The 12,650-nt window shown below is 49.5% G+C and overlaps 6 protein-coding genes across 6 annotated transcripts; 3 read left to right on the forward strand and 3 right to left on the reverse strand.

Moving 5' to 3' along the window:
• Positions 1–394: 394 nt before the first annotated feature.
• PENARI_c001G03368 (uncharacterized protein) lies at positions 395–1,312 on the forward strand (the record flags this gene model as incomplete). The annotated part of the gene is made up of 1 exon (XM_022626379.1): positions 395–1,312. One exon carries the CDS (start codon positions 395–397, stop codon positions 1,310–1,312), a length of 918 nt encoding a protein of 305 aa, XP_022493895.1.
• A 1,230-nt stretch (positions 1,313–2,542) lies between these two features.
• On the reverse strand, positions 2,543–3,622 carry PENARI_c001G02329 (uncharacterized protein; the record flags this gene model as incomplete). The annotated part of the gene is made up of 1 exon (XM_022626301.1): positions 2,543–3,622. One exon carries the CDS (start codon positions 3,620–3,622, stop codon positions 2,543–2,545), a length of 1,080 nt encoding a protein of 359 aa, XP_022493250.1.
• Positions 3,623–5,618: 1,996 nt separating this feature from the next.
• Positions 5,619–5,975, reverse strand: PENARI_c001G11437 (uncharacterized protein; the record flags this gene model as incomplete). The annotated part of the gene is made up of 1 exon (XM_022627030.1): positions 5,619–5,975. The coding sequence occupies one exon, from the start codon at positions 5,973–5,975 to the stop codon at positions 5,619–5,621; it is 357 nt and encodes a 118-aa protein (XP_022493149.1).
• A 411-nt stretch (positions 5,976–6,386) lies between these two features.
• PENARI_c001G07262 (uncharacterized protein) lies at positions 6,387–8,496 on the forward strand (the record flags this gene model as incomplete). Its single annotated transcript, XM_022626701.1, has 3 exons — positions 6,387–6,492; positions 6,544–6,907; positions 6,957–8,496. The coding sequence occupies 3 exons, from the start codon at positions 6,387–6,389 to the stop codon at positions 8,494–8,496; spliced, it is 2,010 nt and encodes a 669-aa protein (XP_022493518.1).
• Positions 8,497–10,230: 1,734 nt separating this feature from the next.
• Positions 10,231–10,914, forward strand: PENARI_c001G01406 (uncharacterized protein; the record flags this gene model as incomplete). The annotated part of the gene is made up of 3 exons (XM_022626230.1): positions 10,231–10,411; positions 10,587–10,816; positions 10,885–10,914. The coding sequence occupies 3 exons, from the start codon at positions 10,231–10,233 to the stop codon at positions 10,912–10,914; spliced, it is 441 nt and encodes a 146-aa protein (XP_022493805.1).
• Positions 10,915–11,594: 680 nt separating this feature from the next.
• PENARI_c001G00548 (40S ribosomal protein eS19) lies at positions 11,595–12,522 on the reverse strand (the record flags this gene model as incomplete). The annotated part of the gene is made up of 3 exons (XM_022626162.1): positions 11,595–11,889; positions 11,951–12,075; positions 12,493–12,522. The coding sequence occupies 3 exons, from the start codon at positions 12,520–12,522 to the stop codon at positions 11,595–11,597; spliced, it is 450 nt and encodes a 149-aa protein (XP_022493637.1).
• Positions 12,523–12,650: the final 128 nt, after the last annotated feature.

A 12,650-nucleotide genomic window follows, 5' to 3' on the forward strand; every position in this document is an offset into this window, starting at 1 on the left:
TTACTGCCTGCAAACTCTTTTTCTTTTCTTCATTTACTCCGCTGTAAACAAGTCAAATTGAACAACTTGAATTGGAGACACGTCGCCTTATGGATTTTTGGCAGGGACCTACTTCACGTAGTGTATAACACCTGTTCGTACAGCTCACCACCATGAACTGCACAAACAGCCAACACAATGTGTAATTCCATAAGAACACGGCATACTATAGTGCACTGTACCATCCATTCCACAGCCATCTCCAACAAGAAGTTCCCAAAATAAGCAAATCAACCCAAAGCGGCCAACGGCTCCACAACGGAAACAGCCATGACGTCTAGCTCCCTTGAGGCTCCCCGGCTACCCTTTACTTTCCAACCTCTCCCCTAAACACATACCGGTACCATAAATCAAAATGTCTACTCCAACCGGTATCCAAACCTACACCTCTGCGCCCGTCAACGCGAACAAGACGGAAGAAACAGAAACACAGGCAACAACCTCACACCCCCAACCCGCCACCGCAATCGAAGTCGAAGCGTCTAAAACAGATCCCTCCCAGCCTGCTCAGAACCCAGCGACGACGACAGCTACAGCTACAGCGCCGTCAGCTGCTTCTATCTATACAACGGCCAACCCCTCAGATTCAGCTCCAGCTCAGCCCGGCGCGGCAGCAGGTCTGCCAACGCCTACAGCGACCGCCTCGCAAACAGACAGTTTATCAGCAACACAAACATCCCCAGAATCCCTAACTGCTAGGGCTACATCACCTCCACAACCACAACCAGGCGCGGTCCCAGAGCCTCCAGCTCCATTTCCTGCTCCATCAACCCAGTCCCCAATCCCGCCACCACCTAAAGCAGGCGAAGCAATCTCCCCGCGAGCCCAAGTACCTGCAACAGCAACAGCAACAGCACCTACAGGGACAGCCACAGGAGGACAATCAGGTCAACCCTTCCAACCATCCTACACAAACTCCTACGCCTACAACCCCTCCCCTCAACCCCAAATCCACCAAAACACAATCCCAAACTCAACATCCGCACCTTACAACACCGTCTATCAAACATCCGCCGGACACCGTCCCTATTCCCAGACCCAGGCTCTCCCGAATTATAACAATAGTGCTTCTGGGAGTGGGCGTGGTGGGTATGGGTATGGATATGGGAGCGGGAGTGGATCAGGATCAGGTGGTGGAGCGGGTGATGTGTTCCCCGATGAGGGTGGGTTTATGAGTGCGGCCAAGGGGTGGATGCAGGCTGCTGGGAGTAAATTGGCGGAGGTCGAGAAGGAGGTTTGGAAGAGGATCAATGATGCTCATGATGAGAAGTAGATTTTGGGTATTGGGATTGGTCTTAACCTTGGGGTTGTTGATTTGCACGTTGCTGTTACGTATCTGTACAATTGGTTTTGGATTTTGGATTCGAGTTGTTGGGTGGTTTGGTTTGGTCTGGTTTGTGTATTATGCCTACTGGATATGATATGATATTGGGATTAAATTGAATCATTCATGACTGCTTGACTTTCCACTTAAAGCTTGGTATTGGTATGGAGTGTGGATTGCATTGATGCTATGTGCATGGTAAGAATATCAATATCAACCCAACCGAAGCAAATGAATGCAACGGTTCCTGGTTCCTGTTCCTAACCACCCAAACTGGGGGTTGTATATGACTATGTACTTCCATCCTCGATCCTCGGTATCCGACCGAAAAGACCGAAAAGACCGAAAAGAGTAAAGAGTAAAGAGTAAAGAAAAAAGAGAAAAGAGCAAAAGGAAGGGAGAGATTCAGCCTAAGATCAACCCCAAGACAATGCAAGAATGGATAAAATCTGCAATGTACACATGAATAGGAATGAGAACGACAGAAGCGCGAAGACAATTTCTCAGTTGGATCAGTTAAGATGACTGAGACAACCAACAAGATGATTCTAACGGAGATATGGAGCCAGTGCGGTGCAGTTAAGACGACCGGGACCATGTTCCAGGTTGGTTTCTGTATTGATTGGGGAGTTGTCATAGACAGAGATAGAGAGAGAAAGACAATGTGGACCCATAGAAATGTAAGAAAGAGAAGAGAAAGGAAATGAAGTATTAGAAAAAAGGTCCAAAGTATGAAAAAGGACATGATGTCGCAGCTGTTGTAGCTGACACGACTGATGCAAGGTAATAACGCCGGAATGACCAGGTGGCAAACAATGGATGAGCATTGTGAGCCAGTCCAGGACATCAAAGAAAAGAGATGAGACAAAAAAGGGGTATTTGGACTTGCCATAGCGCAGTCTCGAGCAGGACTGGCAACTCTGAATCAGATGACAAGTGGTTCGTAGCAGGGCATGACAGAAAGAAAAAGGGAGGAATTAAACGCCGTCTTTGGAAAACCCAATACCACAAAAGTCCCAACGCCGATTGCCCGGGCTAGTTGCACTGCAAGCTAGCCAAATTCTGAAGGCTTTGTATTTTCTGGATTATCGCGAAAAAAGAAAGACACATCGAGAACGGTCCAGACCAGCTCTGACGGCTTGAAGAAAGATGAGAGAAACGCCGATCGTGGGTGGGGCTTTACATGGAGCCCAGGCGGAGAAGTGCCTCCACCGCGGCGCGTTCCTGGGTGTCAAACGCGCGGGGTGTGGATTTGGCCACAGGTCCATCTGGAGGGAAAATGACAGGTTGGGGCTTTGCGCGCGCTGCGACGTTGTTGAACATGCCGCCGGTGTTGAGCGAACGGGCGCGCAACGCATCCGCGCCAATCTGCGCCCAGTCCTCTTCATCGGTGACATCGCCTTCATCCCACTCGTTCTCTTGCATTTCATCGGGGGCCTCCGACGAAGAACAGTACTCGCCGTCGTCGCCGTCGAGAGACATCTTATCAGCCTCGTGTTCGAGCATGTCGCGGTCGCCATGCATGCCGTAATCGTCGTTGTACGAGAACGCCGTGGACTCGGCGAAGCTCATCCGATACGGGTGCCGGACTTGCCAACCTGACTGGCCTTGAATTTGCAGACCGCGCTGCTGGAATGAATCTGCCACGCTGGAGGGAGGTGACGACGACGCGTTCAACTCGCGCTCACGCGCAGGCTCGCCGCGACGGCGCGCGTCCCAGCGGCCCCAGCCGATCTTCTCGAATACCACGTCGCCGTCGAGACCGCCGGCCTCGCCGCCATTTCCACGACCTTCTAACGCGGCGACAACCAGGCGGCGCGCCTTGGCTGGGGGAATGCGCGAGAAGCCCGGCACCGACGTTGTCAGATGGCCCATCACGTGGCGAATTGCCAGGGGGCCTTGCTGCAGTAGGATCTCGGGGAGGTGGTATTTGGCGAGCATCGCCGGGGTGATGTCGCCCGCGCTGTCCAGCTCGGCGGACTGGGGGGTATGGTTCGTGTGTTCGACGGCATCCTGGAGGTCGATATCGGAGTCCAACTGGGGGACAGTCGACAGAGGAGATCCAGGCGACAGCGCGACACGTTGTTTGAAGGCCTGAGGGGGAAGGGTGGGTGAGATAGAGTTGGGTGGCGTGGGCAGCATCGCAGGCTGTCCGCGGGTAGGCACGCGGCCGCCATCGAGGCCAGCACGACGCGGGATATCAACTGAAGCAGTCTTGCCAGCAAGAGCCATTGCAATACTGGAGGTTTGAGGAGCCATGATGGAGGAGATAGTTGTGAAAGGAGAGATGTCCTAAGCGCAACACGGGATATATGAGTCAGAAGACCTATCAAAGACGCGACAACGCGGTACCACGGGAAGGAACGATCGGGTGGCAACAGACAAAGATGTCTGTCTGTACTATGGAGTTTCTGAACAAAGCAGAGTTACTCACCTTTCACTTTGAAAAGACACGGTTCTGGGGTGGCCGTGTCAACGCGAAGTAGCTGTTAGGGCTAGGATCCACACGCAGGGGATGCGCGGTAAGGGATAGTCGCGATAAGTGACTTGAATGTGAATGTGAATGTGTGAAGAAGAGAAAGAAAGAAGGGGAATAAGAGTGACAAGTGACTACAAGATAAGAGGGGTGTGACGAGGCCCGATGCCCTGCCTATACTTGGAAGTAGAGGCGCGTGGGCCGGTTGATTGGCGCCTCGTGGATACCGGGCTATTCCGGTATAGACTCTATCTCAATACTCTTAAGTATATGGAATTATTGATCACTCTCACATATTATATATGTACTCTCTCTATTATTTGTTCTTTATTCTCTTCTTTACCCTCTGCTATCTCCTCTCTAATCTATAGTAATATATAGTATAGAGTAGATCAAGTTCTCATATCCCTGAGCAGATCGACCTAGACCTAGTACTTCGTAGCCCCAGGTACCAAAAACCCCTCAAATGCCAAGTAGCCAGTCATGGCAACTCCGAATGCTCGTGCGCCTTTTGAACGCTTGCAGCGCTTCAGGGCGTAACCCTATCATTGCCTATCTATCGGCTGATAAGCCTCGCTCGGGGCACGTGTTGCCCTATTACTCGTGATGATTTAACGATTGACAAGTCCATGGACTGTCTCCATCCAGAGTTATAGCTAATAGTGTCTTCATCTCTACGCATATGCCACACTTTCCCTTTCCCATGGTGACGTTTTCATTGTGCGATACCCCTCCATCTGAATATGTACTAGGTACATCCACTTACCCTCGGGTCCCACTATAATCTGGACTTAGCCCCTCAACGTCATAAGTACTAGTGACTTACAGATTGTCACATCTCTACCCAACTCGATAGCCGTGTTTCATTAGAAATGCCGCAAATCTCTAACTAACTCGCAACCCAATTATCTAAACAATGCGACATCTAAGGTTGGAATGCAATGCTGCATGACTGACACCGTGGCCCCGTTGCCACGAAAACCCCCGAAGAATGCCTAGCGCGAGGTCCAAGTACCTGTACCTGTACAACACACAAGCCTCTTGTACTCCCGTTGACTTGTTGGGCCTATGTGTACAGTATGCGGGAGGCCTCAATCCCCTCTCACCTGTGTGGGGTGCGGGCAGGTAGAAGCTAGAGCTGCATGTCACCTTCTATACACTTCTATTCCATACACTGCCCCAACCCCTCCATTAGGGGATATATTGTCCTAAGCCGGTTGGCGCTGGTTCCTGGTTTGCTCGCATACTTGCCCGGTTTACCCCTTCGGCATTGCCAGCCGAGGGTGTTGATTCGATGTATGTCGTACGTAGGCCGGCTATGGCTTTTCTCAGCCCTCGTGTCCGGTCGGTATCGGTGTCCGGCGTACAAGGTAAGAATGGGATTGTAAGGGGTTGTTTAGTCAATTGCCTGACTCAGAATAAGAATAGGAATAGGCAATTGATTGCGCCTCCATTGGCGTGATGATCTTTGATTTGTAGCTGTTGCTAAGTAGATGTATGTTTGGTAGACTCGGCTGCCATAACTGATCCCTCAGCCCCTCCACCGAATCCCGAGGTCATCTCCCTCACTTCACTTCACTTCACTTCTGCTGCTTCAGCCATTCCCCCAGATCAAATTGCCCGTCCCTCAAATCCCCCGTGTTCCCCACAAACATGAAGCAAATTCCCTCATCATACTCCGAAGCTCCACGTTCACCAAACCGCAGCTCACAAGCCCGAGGGGCGTAGCTATTAGTTTCATAGGCGGCAAGTCTCTCCGCATGCTCAACGCTCGCCACCTCATAGACAGATCCCTGCACCGTGTCCAGTGGCCTTCCAGGTAAGAGGGCGGGGTATGAACCCCAGAGCTTGCATTTGTAGCCGTGAAGATAGGCGGGGCGGAGGACTGGCTCCTCGGCGAGATCGAGGATGTTCTTCAGGGAGGGTTGGGTGCTGGAGGGTGCCGTAGAAGAAGTACAGGCCTGCTGGGGCGGGGCCTTGGGATTTGGGGCTTGGTGTGAAGAGGACGCTTTCTGGTGCGATTGTTCTCATTTTGAGAACGCTTGGTGATATCTTGGACTGGGGGTTTTCTGGTGGTGGTGGGGGTGGTGGTACGGCATCGCGCAATGATGATGCTTCAGTAGGTGTGTTGGCCATGATGGCCGTGATGGCCGTGATGGACGTGGAAGAGTTGGAAGAGAAAGAGAGAGAGAGAGAGAGCGAGACTTGATGAAGTGAGGCAGGTGCTGATGTTTGTGGTCATGTTGATTGTTGTGATCAAACTCCCGGTAAAAGATGGCCTTAGTGACAACCACAGGCTTTCTAGGCTACAACTTGTGAATACATCTAGTGAATGCTTATTCTTGAAACAATCTATATTTATGAACATTCAAGCTTTGGCGAACCCCGGATGAATGGAGCTTCACGATCCTGTTTCGTCAAGGCTGTTTGGCCGGCGCGGGGTTTAGTGCCTAAATACCTAGTCACTTAGCCAAATCAGAGAGCAAGCATATAGAGCGAGGGCTGCTATCCAGTAAATACTTTGTTGGTTCAGTTCATATCTGCACAATGTTCAGCTGGGCTGTGTTGTTGCTTTGGGCAATCACCGCGAAAGCAGTGAGCCCAGAGTCCCTGAACTCCGATATTTCCATTCTCATTCACAATGATCTACTAGGTAAGGTATGCTTGTTTATACATGAAAAACATAAATTCACACTTCACACAGAAACCGAAAGTCCACTAGCTAGCTCGGGAGTTCTAATCCTTGACGCGAGACCATGGAAAGAAGCCACCGAAAGCTGTCAAAAACTCGGAGAGAGTCTCTGGGGAGCACACTCCGACTTCAAGGGCATCCAGTCCAACTTGGATTACCTTGTCTTCCAAGGCAAATATGCACGCAGTCAACGTTTCTGGACCTCAACCCGAAAAGCATCAACCATCGATACCAACGGCCATATCAATACCGCTTCTGCAAATACCAGACTCCCCGTTCTCTGTACACAGAGCGCTCCACATTCAAACAAGACTTTCCAAGACACAAATTCACAATGGCAGGTGTCGGTTCACTCCAACAACGAATATCTCACCGGGTAAGAAAGCAGACGTCTGGAGAACTAGCAAGTGATGCTAATAGACCAGATTCCGAGACCGATTCAGTTTCCGCTTCCAAGGAATTCGATACGCCAAAGAGCCTCGTCGATGGGAGTATGCACAATTATACAAAGGGAGCGGTAAAAAGACTTTAGCCCTCAACTATAGCCCCGAATGTGCCCAAGGATCCACCGGCTCGGAAGACTGTCTGTTCCTCAATATATGGACACCATACCTGCCCAACCCATCAAAAATCAAAAAGACGAACCTCAAACCGGTGATGCTCTGGATCCACGGCGGAGCATTCACAAGCGGCACAGGTAGCGACTCAACATTCGACGGCACGAACCTCGCTTCTCGGGGCGAGGTAGTCGTCGTAACGATCAACTACCGCCTCGGAACACTGGGCTTCCTCGCCTTAGATGACAGAAAAACAAATGGGAACTACGGTCTAGCGGACCAAACCACAGCATTGGAGTGGGTTCGTCGCAATATCCATGATTTCGGGGGCGATCCAGACAGAGTGACAATATTCGGGCAGTCGGCCGGGGCAGGGTCAGTTCGGGCTCTACTTGAATCACCCAAAGCCCGCGGGAACTTCGCAGCTGCGATCATGCAGAGCAATCTTGGTGGCTTGGCTTATGGAACGACCTACTCGAAGTACTATACCATCGCACAGGAGATGGAAGTTGTCGGGCATGCAATTCTCACTGAGACGAATTGCACGGATGCTGCATCACAGCTTGAATGTCTACGAGCACTACCATCATCGACGATTACGTCTCTCTCTAACTCGGCACGATATCTAGTTGTTGATGGCGCCTACCTCGACCGCCCAGAGCTGGATCTAAACAATCCTTCATCCACAGCGAATATCCCTCTAATGATCGGAACGATGAGAGATGATGGTGCCGCCATGATAGGCTATCCAACAGCCGGAGAGACAATCCAGACATTCCTGAATAAATCAGGAGTACCCGAGTCCATCGCTCCGAGTCACTTATTCCCCGTTCCTTCAACGGCTAATGCTACACTTGATATCTTCAACACCACAGCCCGGATAGCAACAGACGCTATCTTCCGCTGTGTCGATGAAGCGACTGCATACGCCGGTATGACAAATCATATTTTCCCGGATATATTCTATTACGAGTTCAACCGCTCGTACCAAATGCCCGACTGGTCGCCTAATGCCCCGGTGTGCGACGCACCTACCACAGACGAATTCCCAGATGGCGATCCAAGTCAGGAGTATTTCAAATGTCATTCTGGGGAGTTGTATTATGTCTTTGGGACGATTCTTCGTCAGGGATTGCCGCTTCGCGGTGAGTTCGATTTACCCTTTGGGCAATACGTGTTGGATTCGTGGGCGAGTTTTGCGCGGTCTTATAATCCTACTCCTGGCCTTGGGTTTTTGAAGGCGAGGGGCTATGCTAATACAACTCTACTGGCTGTTGAGGCTGGGTCTTGGGCGTCGTATCGTGAGAAGGGTCAGTTTCTGTTGTTGCAGTGGCCGCCGAGCATGAGGGATCTGGTTGAGCTTGAACAGTGTCGTGCGTTGGGGTTACCTTTGGAGTACCTGGTTTAGGGGAACGTTTAGGACGTCGCGGTTGTCTCCGTTGGCTTTTGGGTTGGGATGAGTTGATGTGCCTTAAAGATCTGCGGGCCGCAAAGCTTAAACATGAGAGATCCACTGTGTGTATACAAACTGCATTGGTGTCAAGTCTAGATCTTTTCCGATGCACTTGTCCTGGCTTTTGCTAAAGATCTTGGTGAACATTCAATTTAGAGGAAATGTAGTATGACTGTAGTTGTTGTCAAGGGAGGACGTAGTGATGGACTGACCCTCGAACAAGGTGAAGCTTGCCTCTACTAAGTACATTGTCTTTTTGAACAGAACTCGAGGTGTATGAGATGCCTAGGCGAGCATGTGCGTATCATTGGGTTCATTTATAGCTAGATCAAGATTGCAATATGGGTTCCTTTTACAGGGTTTTCTTCCTCATAAACTCCAGCGAAAAGAAATGTGAAATGATGTCTGTAACATCTATTGAATACTTGTTGAAAGAATGAGAGACAAGTGAGATAGTGCGATGAGAATCAAAAGAATTCTGACCAGATTTTGTAGAAAAAGTGTGCAAAAAAACAAAAAACCACGGGAGAAGAGGGAAATAATTTCAATAGAAACGCGGGACATTTTCTAAAAAGCGTTTAAAATCTGGTCAATTCTTATAAATCTACGAAACACCTAATTACTCCAGCGGAAAGACGTAATATGACTCTTTTATAACCTCGAAGTTCGCGAAACACTGGCTATAGACCTCAAAAATGAACGAAATACCTTTTTTTCAGCCCTTATTCTACTAAGATTTTTCTTTTTTAAAATCAAAAAATCCACTTAAAATGTATTTTTTCTTTCCAGGGCCATAATTTTGCGAGGTGTTACTTTTTGACAACCACCAAGGCCAAATTCACTTTGGAACAACCTGTACAACAGTGATATATCACCATCCAAACAAACATTATGCTCTGAGCCTCCCTTCTATCATAGGTGCGATATGAATGTATGGTTTCCCCCCCTGTTTTCTGAATATCAAGTTTGCCTTTGAACGGAGAGGTCATTGCTCTCTATATATACACAGTTTGTGTGGAAACATCACATACAAAATTCTCTGAGATACAGCGTTATTGCTTTGTACCACATGAACATAAGTCCACTAAATGGATTACGCCTCCTTAATAGATTTATGAAGCCCCCCAACTTACAAATCCATATCTGAATAGTTCAACCACTTCCGACGCCACGGCTTCCGAAGAGCATCATCGAACGGACCATATCCATTCTCGGAGCTGCACTATGTATATGATTTGGTGTGCAAAGCCACAGAGGTAGTATTACTATTGCGATACAATCATACAAGCGACAGCTCAGACATCTCATACCCGCCATCAAGTGTCCTGAGCCGACGGCGGATGTATAGATGCTAGCCGACGGCACTTCTACATTTCAGTCATTGACAGCTAACCATAACTTAAGGCTGTGCACGCATAGCCAAAGAGAGTAGATCAAAGAGCCCACGTAGCCAATTCCATCTCCTTAAAGCACAACAAATTATAAAATGGCCCTCTATAACTGACATGCTCGATAAGATCGGATACGCCCCTTCCGACGGTTCCCCCTCATGAAATAGACAATCCCGCAACCAGAACCCAACTTCTCTTTCCCTTCTCTCTCTCTTTCTTCACACATTTTCAGAGCCAAAATCATCAATTGAAACCGGCAAGATTATAAAAAGCATAAGTCCAAACCGAACCACCCAAAATGTCCTACCAAATCGCATATGATACTGCCCGGGCACCTCCCCGCGGCGCCGCTCTCGTCGCATTTATGGAAGACTTCTACCGTACCAGCGATACAGAGTCCTTGCACGAGAAATACGTCCAGAGCTTCACAGAAGATGCAACTCTCATTATGGGTCCTAAGGAGGCGAAGGGTGCTAGTGGTATGCTTCATCCTCATTTCTCGATCACAACCTACAAATCAACGAAACTATGCAGCAAATGCAGCAAAGCCCAAGTCGATATCGACATATCTTGTCTTCGAATTTTGCTACATACAGCCAAAACCTACCCCACCGCATCTGTAAATATACCAACTGACAACCGCATTCAAAACAGAAATCCTCCCCCTCCGCCACGGTCTCTGGACTCATGTTGCCGCGCGCCAACACACGCCTACACGGATCTTCTTCAGCGGCGACGACGAAATTATGTTGTACGGTGGTGTGAACTATAGACTCAAGGCTAACCCCGACAATGAAGTCTATGTACCTTGGGCTGGACGGGTTGTCTTTGCGCCTCAGAAGGAGGGTGAGGGTGTTAAGATGCAGTTTTACCAGGTTTACTTGGTGAGTATTTTATTTCTTGACTTATTTGTCTTGTTCTGTGGTTGGAGTGTTGATGCTAATGGGTGTAGGATACTGCGGCTCAGTCGGGGAAGAAATAAAATTACATGTTGTCAGATAGAATTTGAGTAGATTTGTACATATGACAACGGCCAAGCTATGGAATTCCCCGATGATTTAATACAATCCGGACATACCGAGGTTTTGGACGACGATATACGAGTCCGGGATAGTAATAAGTTATACGTACCAGAGACTAGATCTACGCCTACGACAGGAGAGATTGAACGGTTTTGAAGTGTTTCAGACATGCTCTTTATTTCCAGGAGACCGCGAGAGAAAACAGGAACAAAGACGCCGTAGGGTAGGTCGGGTCAAAGAGGTGAGGGGAGATCATAAAACATGTCAAAGGGAAAAAAGATCCCCTCCCGTCTACCGCACAAGTCAAGTGCCTCGACAGAAAGAGGGGAGGTTTGGAAAGACCGTCTCGTCCACTCTTCTCTCTCGTTCAGGTCTCCGGATTTGATGCCTCTCCTCATGCACTCTCCACCCCCATATCTCTCTCCGCTAGCCCCGTCTGGTCGTCAGATGGTGTGATAAAAAAAGGTGTTGGAATAGGAAACAAGTAAGAAACAAACGTAAAGTCGCGCACGGGACCGAGCTCCGAATTTTTATTTTTGTGCCGTCATTTCCAATTTTTGCAGCGACGCCGTAGCGGGAAGCAAAACCACAAAAACAAACGACTTATCCCCGAACTATTAAAAGCCCTGTTGCGATACGTTTATTCCTCATCAGACTCCTCCTCCTCATCGACGGTGGTCTTAGCGATACGGTCCAAGTCACGCTGGCCGGACTGGGTGATGCGGCGGCCACCCTTCTCCTCATCGGTCTCGAGGACACCGATCTTCTCGAGGGCCTGGAGAGCCTTGCGGTCGACGGAGCCGGAGGCATCGACGTGGTGGGCGGGGCGGGCACCACGGTTCTTGGTGGAGCCGTGGACCTTGCGGAGGCGGCCGACACCAACGGTCTTGCGCATGTAGATGTGGCGGGCACAGGCGGCGGCGCGGACGTAGAACCTGTCACGGAATCGAATGTCAATTGGCTGTTCTGCTGCAAATGGATTTTGTGTGGTCGTACCAGTCAGCATCCTGGGGAGGAAGCTCGTTGGAGGCAGAGGTCTTGACAGTGTCAACCCAGCCGGGGATGGGGAGCTTTCCCTGACGCTTCAGGAAAGCAGAGTAGGCAGAGATGAACTTCTGCGCCTGTAGGAGTGAAAAGAGACATGTTAGCCACGGCTTTCTGCAAAATGTGTGGATCGGTCAGAGTCTGCAATTTTGCAGATGGTCGGGTTCGTTTCTGGTTGCAGTTCATCACATTGTCGTATGTTCTTGCCAGCATGTAGTCCCTCGCATCGAGTATCCTAGATAGAATACTGATTGATGGATGAATCCATTGAAGATTTGGTCCCGCCAAAACAAGCATGCATGTCCTTCAATATTGATATTTTCCTGAAGACAACAGTATAAACCGGCGCCTGCTTTGTATTTCATGCGATTTATTTCCATCATGGCGATAATATTCGATCGAGTTTGTGATTCCGTGCATCCAGAAACGAACCGTCCACATCACGCAAAGGAGACCTGGTGAGCCGATCACCTAAAATCGAGCAGGACACTTACGTCCACATCGCGAACGGTAACACCACCCATTTTGGCGACTTGTCGAGTGGTCGAAGGGTAGGGATTAGAGAGAGAGAGGCGTTGGGCGTCGAGGTGGGCAGGGTCGAAGTCGAAGAGTCGCTCAAAATTTCAAGACACACACAACGCTGGGCGGGTTG

This window comes from Penicillium arizonense (assembly GCF_001773325.1).
Source record: "Penicillium arizonense strain CBS 141311 chromosome Unknown PENARI_contig001, whole genome shotgun sequence".
Lineage (NCBI taxonomy): Eukaryota > Fungi > Ascomycota > Eurotiomycetes > Eurotiales > Aspergillaceae > Penicillium > Penicillium arizonense.